Source organism: Schistocerca piceifrons, chromosome 10 (genome assembly GCF_021461385.2).
Source record: "Schistocerca piceifrons isolate TAMUIC-IGC-003096 chromosome 10, iqSchPice1.1, whole genome shotgun sequence".
In the NCBI taxonomy this organism is placed as follows: domain Eukaryota; kingdom Metazoa; phylum Arthropoda; class Insecta; order Orthoptera; family Acrididae; genus Schistocerca; species Schistocerca piceifrons.
This window is the reverse complement of record NC_060147.1, coordinates 113,195,880-113,208,757: the sequence shown is the minus strand read 5'-3', so window position 1 is coordinate 113,208,757 and position 12,878 is coordinate 113,195,880. Positions and strand designations below refer to the sequence as shown.

Sequence of the window (12,878 nt, the reverse complement as noted above, 5' to 3'; positions counted from 1 at the left end):
CGTGCAGATGGTTGCTGTCTAGCAAACGTCCTCATCGGTTGACTCAGGGATCGGGACGTGGCTGCACGATCCGTTACAGCCATGCGGGTAAGATGCCTGTCATCTCGACTGCTGGTGATACGAGGCCGTTGGGATCCAGCACGGCGTTCCGTACTACCCTCCTGAACCGACCGATTCCATATTCTGCTAACAGTCATTGGATCTCGACCAACGCGAGCAGCAATGTCGCGATACTATAAACCGCAATCGCGATAGGCTACAATCCGACCTTTATCAAAGTCGGACGCGATGGTACGCATTTCTCCTCCTTACACGAGGCATCACAACAACGTTTCACCATGCAACGCCGGTCAACTGCTGTTTGTGTACGAGAAATCGGTTGGAAACTATCCTCATGTCAACACGTTGTAGGTGTCACCACCGGCGCCAACCTTGTGTGAATGCTCTGCAAAGCTAATCATTTGCATATCACAATAACTTCTTCCTGTCGGTTAAATTTCGCGTCTGTAGCACGTGATCTTCGTGGTGTAGCAATTTTAGTGGCCAGTAGAGTATATCTGAGTGAAAGGCCAAAATATATCAGATGATTGACTCGTTTGATTGCAAGACTAGCAATTATACAAAGAAAAGAAGCTGAATGTAACTGTTTTCATCAATACGTACACCGTGAATTTTGGAGCATTCTGCTACATTTACCGACTCCTGTCTATGTTCTACATCAGCTGTTGGAAAGACTGTATTTGTTGTACCGAACTGACAATAGCGCAATTTCTGAAAATATAGGGATAGTCCATTTTCAGAGAACCACTTGATAATTCTTTGAGAAATATCTTTAACAATCCTTTCTGTTCTTTTCTCTTTAATGCGATTTATTATAACAGTCGTCTAGACTTCAAACACTACCAATTCTGCTTGTTGAATGTTAACAGATAGGTCATTCACATACATAAGTAATGGGAGTGGACCCAAAAGTGAACCCTGCGGGACTTCCCTTGTGATTTCTCCCCAGTCACTCAAATTTCCCAGCTTTCCAGCATTCCAGTTATGCATTACGACCTTTTACATTCTGCCGGCCGCTGTGGCCGAGAGGTTTTAGGCGCTTCAGTCCGGAACCGCACCGCTGCTATGGTCGCAGGTTCGAATCCTGGCTCAGGCCTGGTTGTGTGTGATGTGCTTAGGTTAGTTAGGTTTAAGTAATTCTAAGTCAAGAGGACTGATGACCTCAATGTTAAGTCCCATAGCGCTAGAGCCATTTGAACCATTTTTTCATTCTTCTTGTCAACTGTGATGAGTAACAAGCGAAGCAATGCAGAGGGGCCACTGACTGCAGCAACACGTCAGCACTCTAGTTTCAAGACTGTGGTCACAACTCTTCGACGACTGCTAGGTAGCTGCCGGTCGCCACTCCCTGTGCCAACTGTTTTGTTGAACTAAACGAGATTTTCTGGTATTTTCCTTTTTAATTTACGTGTAGAACTTTGGTGCAGCAGACTGGCAGTGTGCGGGCATGAGGCGGCAGTGCCGGTTGTTGTCCACAGGAGGTGGAGCCGCCGCGGCTGATGGCCGTGCTCGACACGGGCGTGCTGTCTGGGGTGCTGGAGCGGCGCGACGGCCGCTACAGGGTGGCAGCCATCGAGAGGCAGGAGTGGGAGCCGCAGCGGACGCAGGAGGAGGAGTGGCGCCGGGGGCAGCGGGGGCGGCGGGGGCAGCGGAGGCGGCGGGGGTGGCAGCGCGCGCCCTGCTGGTAATCCCCACCCCCACGCACCTGTCTCTTTCCACAAACAGCCTCTGGATGTGACGCTGCAGAGATGTGACATTACCATCACTCTCAACTATGGTCTGATTAAAATTACTTGATAGTTGCCATTTCACGCGTTGCAGCCGAGTTCCTCCAATTAGAGCACTCAACATCACACTCGAACCATTCGCTATTGCTAAACTGCCACAGCAATTGTGCAGTTCACCTTGCCCGACTTCCTTTCTCGATACGTTTGTATCCTGAATACTGCGTCTGGTACTTTTATTTCTTACTAGCCTAGCGCCCACCGCTTCGCTCGCAAAGACTGTATAACCTGCAGAGATTTTTTGTTTTTATTCAATGGAATTTTTATGTTGTTCACAAATTGGAGCACCTTCTAAGTCTTTCATGCTAATTAAGGCCATATAAGCATGGTCCTTCAAAAGGTACTTCCGTCACGGAAGCGGTTCTGGTAGCTGGAGTCCGAAGCTTTTGTTAATCATGCCTTTTGAGTTCTCGTGGAGATATTTCTGCAGCAACTTTCATCCCGCAACAAATATTTCTTTATACCTAACCGAGAAATGAAATACTAATTTTCATCGATTTGTCTTTAAAATTTTTTAATGTAACGAAATATTTTCTTAAAAAGTTTAATCCGCTATTGCACTCCCTTAGGTGCTGAATTTCCATATACATTGAAACACATAATTTTTTTAAAATTTCAGACCGAGAAGTCAAATACCAATTGTCATATATGTAGCCTCCAAAATCTTCTTTAGTAATTATTTATTTTCAAAAAAAGTTTCATCCACTATTTTACTCTCTTAGTAGCTGAATTTCCAAAAATTCTGAAACATGTATATTTTATTTTCAGACTGCGAAACCAAATACCAATTTTCGTAGTTGTACCTTCAATATTCCCTTAATAGCGACATACATTCAAAAACCTTTCATCCCTTATTTCACCGCCTTAGGAGTAGAATGTCCAACAATCCCTTCTTACGCGATGCCTACAATATAGGGTCAACTCTTCTCCAAATTTCAAGTTTCTTTCCCAAGGGGTTGGGGCCAGGCGCCTATGGGTCAGTGAATCAGTCTGATCCAAAAACAGTGAAACACGTAATTTTTCACCTCTAAACGAGGAGTCAAACAAAAGTTTTCAGTGCTTTTCTACTGAAATATTTTCATAAAACGTTTCACCACCTATTTCGACGCCAGAGGGGTTGAAACAGTGACATGTGTATGTTTTATTTCTAACAGAGAAGAGTAATACAAATTTTCACAGATTTAGCCCCAAAATTCCTGCACAATGAAATATTTCCATAACAACTTTCATCCCCAAAGGGGTTGAATTTCCATTTACAGTGAAACACACATTTTTTAATTTGTAACTGAGAAGCTAAATTTAATTTTTCATAGATTTAGTTTTAAAAATACTTTCATAATAAAATATTTTCACAAGAAATCTCATCCGCTATTTCACGCCCTTAGGATTCAGCTTCCAAAATCATCAAGCATGTATATTTTTATTTGCAACCGGGAAGTTGAATACCAGTGTTCATAGAAGTAGCTTTAAAAATATTTTAGTAGTTCTTTAATGACGATATAGTTTCAAAAACAACTTCTAGCTCCGATTTCATCCCCATAGGTTTAATTTCTTTATTGCTAACCAATTAACCAAATACCAATTTTCGGAGGTCTAGCTTCAAAACTCCCTTAATAGGGGCATTTTTCAAAAGAACCTCTCACCTCCTTTTTCACTCCCTAAGGGTTGAAATTTCGAAAAACCCCTTCTTAAATGGCGCCAGCACTGTAAGGTGCAAGCGTCAAAATCTCAAGTTTCTGTCCTTAGTAGATTGGCCTGGGCTATGATGAACTAGTCCGTCAGGACATAGCCTTTTTTGTATAGAGATTTCATCACTTTCTCTCTCTCTCTCTCTCTCTCTCTCTCTCTCTCTCTCTCTCTCTCTCACACACACACACACACACACACACACACACATGCGGATACACACAACGATTCCAACGAAATACACGAGTTTCATACACAGCACTACTCAAACACTGCTGGATACTTCTTCACAAGATGCGATTGAGCGTCACATGTACTATACGGTTATTATAATCTGAGAGATCGGCTTACGTTAGACATGCTTCACACAACATTACGTGAAGTTGTTGCTACTGGTGCATCAGAGACGTAAATATAACAAGTTTTCGCAGTTTTTAGTGGTGTAGTGCAGTGGTTAGTGCATAAACCTATCGCGTAGAAAGTCCTAGTTTCGAATTTCGCCAAATGCAGCGAATTTGTTTAAATTTCTAAATCTAAATAAGTCTTTTATTATTATATTTATTCAAGCAATTGGTTTACATTGACAATGGCTTAACATATAAACGAGACTGGTAGCGGGATAAATAAAGTTCTACACAATAACTGCAGGTGTCCGGATACTTTTGAAGAGGAAGTGTGAAGATGGAAAGAGGCAGTCGGTGGGCACACCACCACATAAAGAGAAATCATAATTCCATGAAACAAATTAGAGAGTGAAGAAGAGCGGCCATCAAACTATTATAGACATATATATCATTAGCCATTATTTTTGGAAACTTTATTTAGAATAATAGTTTCAACGCATCTCAGTTGCATCTTGAGGCCCCAACACATAGAACTTCTGGAGTATTCCACTCATATGCGTACATTGGTACACGTGTACACGTGGTTGCTGTTACACGTGCGAAGGGGAGATGACACGCGCCCAGCCGATCGCGTCCTTGAGTTCTTCAGTGTCAGTGAGATGACATCGGTCATTTGAAGCTCTTTTTTGGGGAATACAACCCCAATTAAATAGTACTTCTCTACGATTTCCTTCCGATTTTAGTTGCCCTCCTTCTTGAGTTTCGCTCCCACTGCTGCTGATTTAACATTCAGTTTCTTACCCTTCCCTAAACCACAGAATGGGCGCTTATGACAGTAACAGTTTTGCTCCCTAAAACGATAACAACAAACTGTTTAAAAGAGTTCTAGCGAGTCCATTGTCTCCTGTGTTTCCTGTATTATGTAGACATACGGCAGGAATACTCCGAGCGTTCGAAGTATTGGGGCCTGAAGAAGACGCAACTGAGGCGTTGAAATAACTACACCAAATAAAATTCCCAAAAATAATGGCTGATGGTATATATTTCTACAGTACCTAAAGAGAAGGCTGTGGCACGCCTGGTGTGACGTGACACTGAGTGGGTCTGGCTTGGCAAAATGCTGCACTGACAGAATCAAGGCGCACGCCCTGTAATCCTTCTAAACGGTTTTACGGTATCTATTTGGTAAAAAATTGGATTTCTACGTTACTTGTAACTTTATATGACACCTTCATGGTGAAGTGCCCACCATTTCGTTAATGGACATGGTTACAGTCATATTTCACATATAAGTAACAAATTCGTAAACATTGTTAATGAAAAATAGGGGTCACTATGAATCTACGTTTAGTGCATGTTAGACCACTTTTCTTAAAATTTGGTATGGGATCAATATCTGCCTCCAGTCTCGAGAAAATGGATTTTATGTACCAGGTTCACTGCCAACTGCATGCACGTGGGAATGAAATATACGTGACATACCTCATGTCTAGTAAATCAATCGAGATATAGAAATGGGATTTTGGCTAGTGATAGCAAGCAAAGAGAAGAGTATTTTACCAAGTGATTAACATACAGAACTTTATCTACGGCTACATAGCGGAAGTCCGTAGAAGTGTTGGAATACGTGAGGCAATACTGACCCTATGACTTATCTTAGAAGATAGATTAAGGAAAGGCAAACCTCCGTTTCTAGCATTTGTAGATTTAGAAAAGGCTTTTGACAATGTTGATTGGAATACTCTCTTTAAAATTCTGAAGGGAGCGAAAGGCTATTTACAATTTGTACCGAAACCAGATGGCAGTTATAAAAGTCGAGGGGCATGAAAATGATGCAGTGGTTGGGAAGGGAGTGAGACAGGGTTGTAGCATCTCCCAGATGTTATTCAATCTGTATATTGAGCAAGCAGCAAAGGAAACAAAAGAAAAATTCGGAGTAGGAATTAAAATCCATGGAGAAGAAATAAAAACTTTGAGGTTCGCCGATGACATTCTAATTCTGTCAAAGAGAGCAAATGACCTGGAAGAGCAGTTGAACGGAATCGACAGTGTCTTGAAAGGAGGATATAAGATAAAGATCAACAAAAGCAAAATGAAGATAATGGAATGTAGTCGAATTAAATCGGATGATGCTGAGGGAATTAGGTTAGCAAATGAGACGCCTAAAGTAGTAAATGAGTTTTGCTATTTGGGAAGCAAAATAACTGATGATGGTCACAGTAGAGAGGATATAATATGTAGACTGGCAATGGCAAGGAAAGCGTTTCTGAAGAAGAGAAATTTGTTAACATCGAGTATAGATTTAAGTGTCAGGAAGTCGTTTCTGAAAGTATTTATATGGAGTGTGGCCATGTATGGAAGTGAAACATGGACGATAAATAGTTTAGACAAGAAAAGAATAGAAGCTTTCGAAGTGTGGTGCTACAGAAGAATACTGAAGATTAGATGGGTAGATCACGTAAGTAATGAGGAGGTACTGAATAGAACTGCGGAGAAGAGGAATTTGTGGCACAACTTGACTAGAAGAGGGGATTTGTTGGTAGACATGTTCTGAGGAGGCATCAAGGGATCACCAATTTAGTATTGGAGGGTAGCGTGGAGGGTAAAAATCGTATACGGGCACCAAGAGATGAATACACTAAGCAGATTCAGAAGGTTGGAGGTTGCAATAGTTACTTGGAGGTGAGGAAGCTTGCACAGGATAGAGTAGCATGGAGAGCTGCATCAAACCAGTCTCTGAACTGAAGACCACAACAACAACAACAACAACAACATAGCAGAAGCTACAGATTTTATTTTATTTTATTATTTCAAACGAGTACTCCTTTGTTTCAAGAGTCATCGACAGCTAGTGAAAACAGAATTTGCTCGTATGAAAAACACGAAATTTCTTCTCTGTGTTACTGTAAACCCATACAATGAAACTTAGCAGAGGAGTTTCTTTCTACACATTAGTTATCTATAACCATTAACGAAATGATGAGTACTTCACGATGCACCTGCAGCGGAGTATGCGCTGATATGAAACTTCCTGGCAGATTAAAACTCATTCTGGAAATATCCCCAAGGCTGTGGCTAAGCCATGTCTCCGCAATATCCTTTCTTTCAGGAGTGTTAGTTCTGCAAGGTTCGCAGGAGAGCTTCTGTAAAGTTTAGAAGGTAGGAGACGAGGTACTGGCAGAAGTAAAGCTTTGAGGACGGGGCGTGAGTCGTGCTCGGGTAGCTCAGTTGGTAGAGCACTTGCCGGCGAAAGGCAAAGGTCCCGAGTTCGAGTCTCGGTCCGGCACACAGTTTTAATCTGCCAGGAAGTTTCGTATCAGCGCATACTCCGCTGCAGAGTGAAAATCTCACTCTGACCTACACCAGGAGTTATGGTCTGGGGTGCAATTTCGTATGATAGTGGGGCCACAGTCGTCGTTATCCCGTGTACCTGGACTGCAAGTTTGTGCATCAGTCTCGTGATTCGATCTGTTCATCAACAGCATTCGAGGGCGTGTTTTCCAACAGGATAACGCTCGTCCACATACAGCTGTTGTAACCTAATAATCTCTACAGTGTGTCGATATGTTGCTTTGGCCTGCTAGTTCACCAGATCTGTGTTCAGCCGAGCTCATATGGGACATTATTGGGTAACAAGTCTAGCGTCACCCACAAACAGTGTTAACTGCTCCAGTGTTGACCCAGCAAGTGCAACACGTGTGGAGGTCCATTCCGCAGAGTGACATCTGAGACATGTAGAACACAATGTATGCATCTAACAGCATTTCACATTTGCAGTGGCTTATCTCGCGCTTATGTTAACCTGTGACACTGCAATGTTAATCACTTAAATATGCTACGTAGAGAAATGTATTCCCAAAATTCCATTGTTGTTGTTGTTGTTGTGCGCTTCAGTCCAGAGACTGGTTTGATGCAGCTCTCCATGCTACTCTATCCTGTGCAAGCTTCTTCATCTCCAAGTAACTATTGCAACCTACATCCTTCTGAATCTGTTTAGTGTATTCATCTATTGGTCTCCCTATACGATTTTTACCCTCCACGCTGCCTTGATGCCTCAGAATATGTCCTACCAACCGATCCCTTCTTCTAGTCAATTTGTGCCACAAACTCCTCTTTTTCCCAATCCTATTCAATACCTCCTCATTAGTTACGTGATCTACCCATCTAATCTTCAGCATTCTTCTGTAGCACCAAATTTCGAAAGCTTCTATTCTCTTCTTGTCTAAACTATTTTTCGTCCATGTTTCACTTCCATACATGGCTACATTCCATACAAATACTTTCAGAAACGACTTCCTGACACTTAAATCTATACTCGATGTTAACAAATTCCTCTTATTCAGAAACGCATTCCTTGCCATTGCCAGTCTACATTTTATATCCTCTCTACTTCAACCATCATCAGTTATTTTTCTCCCCAAATAGCAAAACTCATTTACTACTTTAAGCGTCTCATTTCCTAATCTAATTCCGTCAGCATCACCCGACTTAATTCGACTACATTCCATTATCCTCGTTTTGCTTTTCTTGATGTTCATCTTATATCCTCCTTTCAAGACACTGTCCATACCGTTCAGCTGCTCTTCCAAGTCCTTTGCTGTCTCTGACAGAATTACAATGTCATCGGCGAACCTCAAAGTTTTTATTTCTTCTCCATGGATTTTAATTCCTACTCCGAATTTTTCTGTACAAATTGTAAATAGCCTTTCGCTACCTGTATTTTACCCCTACCACCTTCAGAATTTGAAAGAGAGTATTCCAGTCAATATTGTCAAATGCTTTCTCTAAGTCTACAAATGCTAGATACGTAAGTTTGCCTTTCCTTAATCTATTTTCTAAGATAAGTCATAGGGTCAGTATTGCCTCACGTGTTCCAACATTTCTACGGAATCCAAACTCATCTAATACGATCTTCATTTATACAGATGGCTCTAAGACCAATGACAGTGTCGGGTGTTCTTTTATTGTCGGGGCACACAGTTTCAAATACCGGCTCGATGGCCATTGTTCTGTCTTCACAGCTGAGCTATTTGCCCTCTACCAGGCTGTTGATTACATCCGCCGCCACCGACATTCTGCTTATGTCATCTGCTCCGATTCCCTGAGCGCCATCCCGAGCCTCAGTGATCCGTATCCGGTTCACCCTTTCGTGTACCGGATTCAACGTTCTCTTCAGCAGCTGGCGGACGACGGTTCTCCGGTTAGCTTTATGTGGGTTCCTGGCCATGTCGGTATCCATGGGAACGAAGCTGCAGATGCCGCGGCCAAGGCTGCGGTCCTCCAGCCTCGGACAGCTTCTTGTTGTGTGCCTTCATCTGATTTTAGCAGGGTCATTTGTCAGCGCATTTTGTCGCTGTGGCATGCCGATTGGGCTACACTTACTGAAAACAAGCTTCGGGCCTCGAAACCTCTTCCCACGGCTCGGACAACCTCTTCACGCCCTTCTCGGTGGGAGGAGGTCGTTTTGGCCCGGTTACGGATTGGACACCGCCGGTTCAGCCATCGACATCTGCTGACGACTGCGCCGGCGCCGTTCTGCCCATGTGGGCAATTGCTGACGATACGCTACATTTTAACGTCCGGTCCGAATTTTAATACACTGCGCATTGATCTTGGCCTGCCATGTACTCTGGACGCCATTTTAGCGGATGACCCAGGAGCAGCTGCTCGCGTTCTTCGTTTTATCCACTTGACAAACCTGTCTAAGGACATTTGATTATGCTGTTTTCTTTTAATCCCTTGCCTGTTAATGTGCCTTTTATAGTGTTGTCCTTTTTAGTTGCTGTTTAACTTTGTGCCTCGCAGTGCATTCATAACTTAGTCTGGGCGCTAATGACCACTGTGGTTGTGCGCCCTAAAACCAAAGAAAAAAAAAAAACCTTCCCCGAGGAAGGGCTTCTACCAGTTTTTCCATTCGTCTGTAAAGAATTCGTGTTAGTATTTTGCAGCCGTGGCTTATTAAACTGATAGTTCAGTAATGTTCACATCTGTCAACACCTGCTTTCTTTGGGATTGGGATCATTATATTCTTCTTGAAAAATTCCATTAGGCCTCATTAATTATTTCTTGTTGCGATTTTTTCCGTCGGTGTAGTCAGTGGCTCCGCCCCAGCCTGCACTCAGAAGTCCTACAGTGTCACGTGCCATGACGTACGCGCCGTGTCCTATCTTTCTCGTGGGCTTTGGACGCTCTCTGCGTGACGTCACACTGAGAAGGCTGTGGCCTCCTCTGCGTGACGTCACACCGAGAACGCCGCGACCTTCTCTTTAGGTGGTGGTGGTGAGGACTGTCCACTTGTCAGCGGGGACCGCCTGCTGCTGACAACACGGTTTGTCGTAGGCGGTGCGGCCGGAGACACAGGGCCGGAGAATGCGCGGGGGTGGAGCCGGGGGCGGCGTCGGCGGCTGGACAGCGTCCCGAGAGCCCCTGCGCCATCTGCCTGGAGGCGGCGGGGGCGGCTGGGGGCGGCCGCCGTGCAGTGCTGAGGTGCGGCCACGCCTTCCACCACAAGTGCGTGGCCCGCTGGTTCCGCGTGCAGCCCACCTGTCCTCTGTGCAGGCGCTACGCCGCTCTCTGGTAGAGAGTGCGGCCGGAACACAGCCTTAATCCGGCGACTGGTCGGACTAAATTCAAAAATACATACTGCAGTATAGAAAACTAGCCGGTCGAGTTAGCTGTCTGTTGCCTAGCCATAAGATACGACCGAACACTTCCAGTATGCAACAACAAGTTAGCATAATGAGGGCTATGCGTGAAGCGTTCAGTGAATTCGAAACTAAAATTCAATGTGCCGACTTAACAGAAAATCCTAGGAAGTTCTGGTCTTACGTTAAATCGGTAAGTGGATCGAAACAGCATATCCAGACACTCTGAGATGATAATGCCATTGAAACAGAGGATTACACGCGTAAAGCTGAAATACTAAACACCTTTTTCCAAAGCTGATTCACATCTACATCTACATCCATACTCCGCAAGCCACCTGACGGTGTGTGGCCGAGGGTACCTTGAGTACTTCTATCGGTTCTCCCTTCTATTCCAGTCTCGTATTGTTCGTGGAAGGGAGGATTGTCGGTATGCGTCTGTGTGGGCTCTAATCTCTCTGATTTTATCCTCATGGTCTCTTCGCGAGTTATACGCAGGAGGAAGCAATATAGTGCTTGACTCCTCGGTGAAGGTATATTCTCGAAACTTCAACAAAAGCCCGTACCAAGCTACTGAGCGTCTCTCTTGCAGAGTCTTCCACTGGAGTTTATCTATCATCTCCGTAACGCTTTCGCGATTACTAAATGATCCTGTAACGAAGCGCGCTGCTCTCCGTTGGATCTTCTCTATCTCTTCTATCAACCATATCTGGTACGGATCCCACACAGGTGAGCAGTATTCAAGCAGTGGACGAACAAGCGTACTGTATCCTACTTCCTTTGTTTTTGTATTGCATTTCCTTACGATTCTTCTAATGAATCTCAGTCTGGCATCTGCTTTACCGAAGATCAACTTTATATTATCATTCCATTTTAAACCACTCCTAATGCGTACTCCCAGATAATTTATGGAATTAACTGCTTCCAGTTGCTGACCCGCTAAATTGTAGCTAAATGATAAGGGATCAGAGCAAGACCGCACTGCAGTTCCTTCTCTAAATCCTCGCACGAACGAAGAAAATGGCTGACATCAAAATAAGTGTCCAAGGACTAGAAAAGCAACTGAAATCACTCAACAGAGGAAAGTCCACTAGACCTGACGGAATACCAATTCGTTTCTATCCAGAGTACGCGAAAGAACTTGGCCCCCTTCTAACAGCCGTGTACCGCAAGTCTCTAGAGGAACGGAAGGTTCCAAATGATTGGAAAAGAGCACAGGTAGTCCCAGTCTTCAAGGAGGGTCGTCGAGCAGATACGCAAAACTATAGGCCTATATCTCTGACATCGATCTGTTGTAGAATTTTAGCACATGTTCTTTGCTCGCGTATCGTGTCATTTCTGGAAACCCAGAATCTACTCTGTAGGAATCAACATGTATTCCGGAAACAGCGATCGTGTGAGACCCAACTCACTTTATTTGTTCATGAGACCCAGAAAATATTAGATACAGGCTCCCAGGTAGATGCTATTTTTCTTGACTTCCGGAAGGCGTTCGATACAGTTCCGCACTGTCGCCTGATAAACAAAGTAAGAGCCCACGGAATATCAGACCAGCTGTGTGGCTGGATTGAAGAGTTTTTAGCAAAGAGAACACGGCATGTTGTTCTCGATGGAGAGACGTCTACAGACGTTAAAGTAACCTCTGGCGTGCCACAGGGGAGTGTTATGGGACCATTGTTTTTCACAATATATATAAATGACCTAGTAGATACTGTCGGAAGTTCCATACGGCTTTTCGCGGATGATGCTGCAGCATACAGAGAAGTTGCAGCATTAGAAAATTGTAGCGAAATGCAGGAAGATCTGCAGCGGATAGGCACTTGGTGCAGGGAGTGGCAACTGACCATTAACATAGACAAATGTAATGTATTGCGAATACGTAGAAAGAAGGATCCTTTATTGTATGATTATATGATAGCGGAACAAACACTGGTAGCAGTTACTTCTGTAAAATATCTGGGAGTGTGAGTACGGAACGATTTGAAGTGGAATGATCATATAAAATTAATTGTTGGTAAGATGGGTGCCAGGTTGAGATTCATTGGGAGAGTCCTTCAACAAAGGAGGTGGCTTACAAAACACTCGTTCGACCTATACTTGAGTATTGCTCATCAGTGTGGGATCCGTACCAGGTCGGGTTGACAGAGGAGATAGAGATGATCCAAAGAAGAGCGGCGCACGGAGGCTTTCCGGCTGTCGGTCTTCCCGCGAACCGTACGCGACTGGAACAGGAAAGGGAGGTAATGACAGTGGCACGTAAAGTGCCCTCCGCCACACACCGTTGGGTGGCTTGCGGAGTATAAATGTAGATGTAGAACCTAATTACCAACTTACCTCCCTAACAACACAGCAGTTTAAGT

At 43.9% G+C, this 12,878-nt stretch overlaps 1 protein-coding gene across 1 annotated transcript in view; it reads left to right on the top strand.

Moving 5' to 3' along the window:
* Nucleotides 1–10,454, top strand: part of LOC124718734 — a 32,566-nt gene extending 22,112 nt beyond the window's left edge. The window contains exons 2-3 of the mRNA XM_047244350.1: nt 1,539–1,744; nt 10,214–10,454. Of these exons, the coding sequence (XP_047100306.1) occupies nt 1,539–1,744; nt 10,214–10,454 (447 nt within the window). The remainder of the gene's footprint in view (nt 1–1,538; nt 1,745–10,213) is intronic.
* The last annotated feature ends 2,424 nt before the right edge of the window (nt 10,455–12,878 follow it).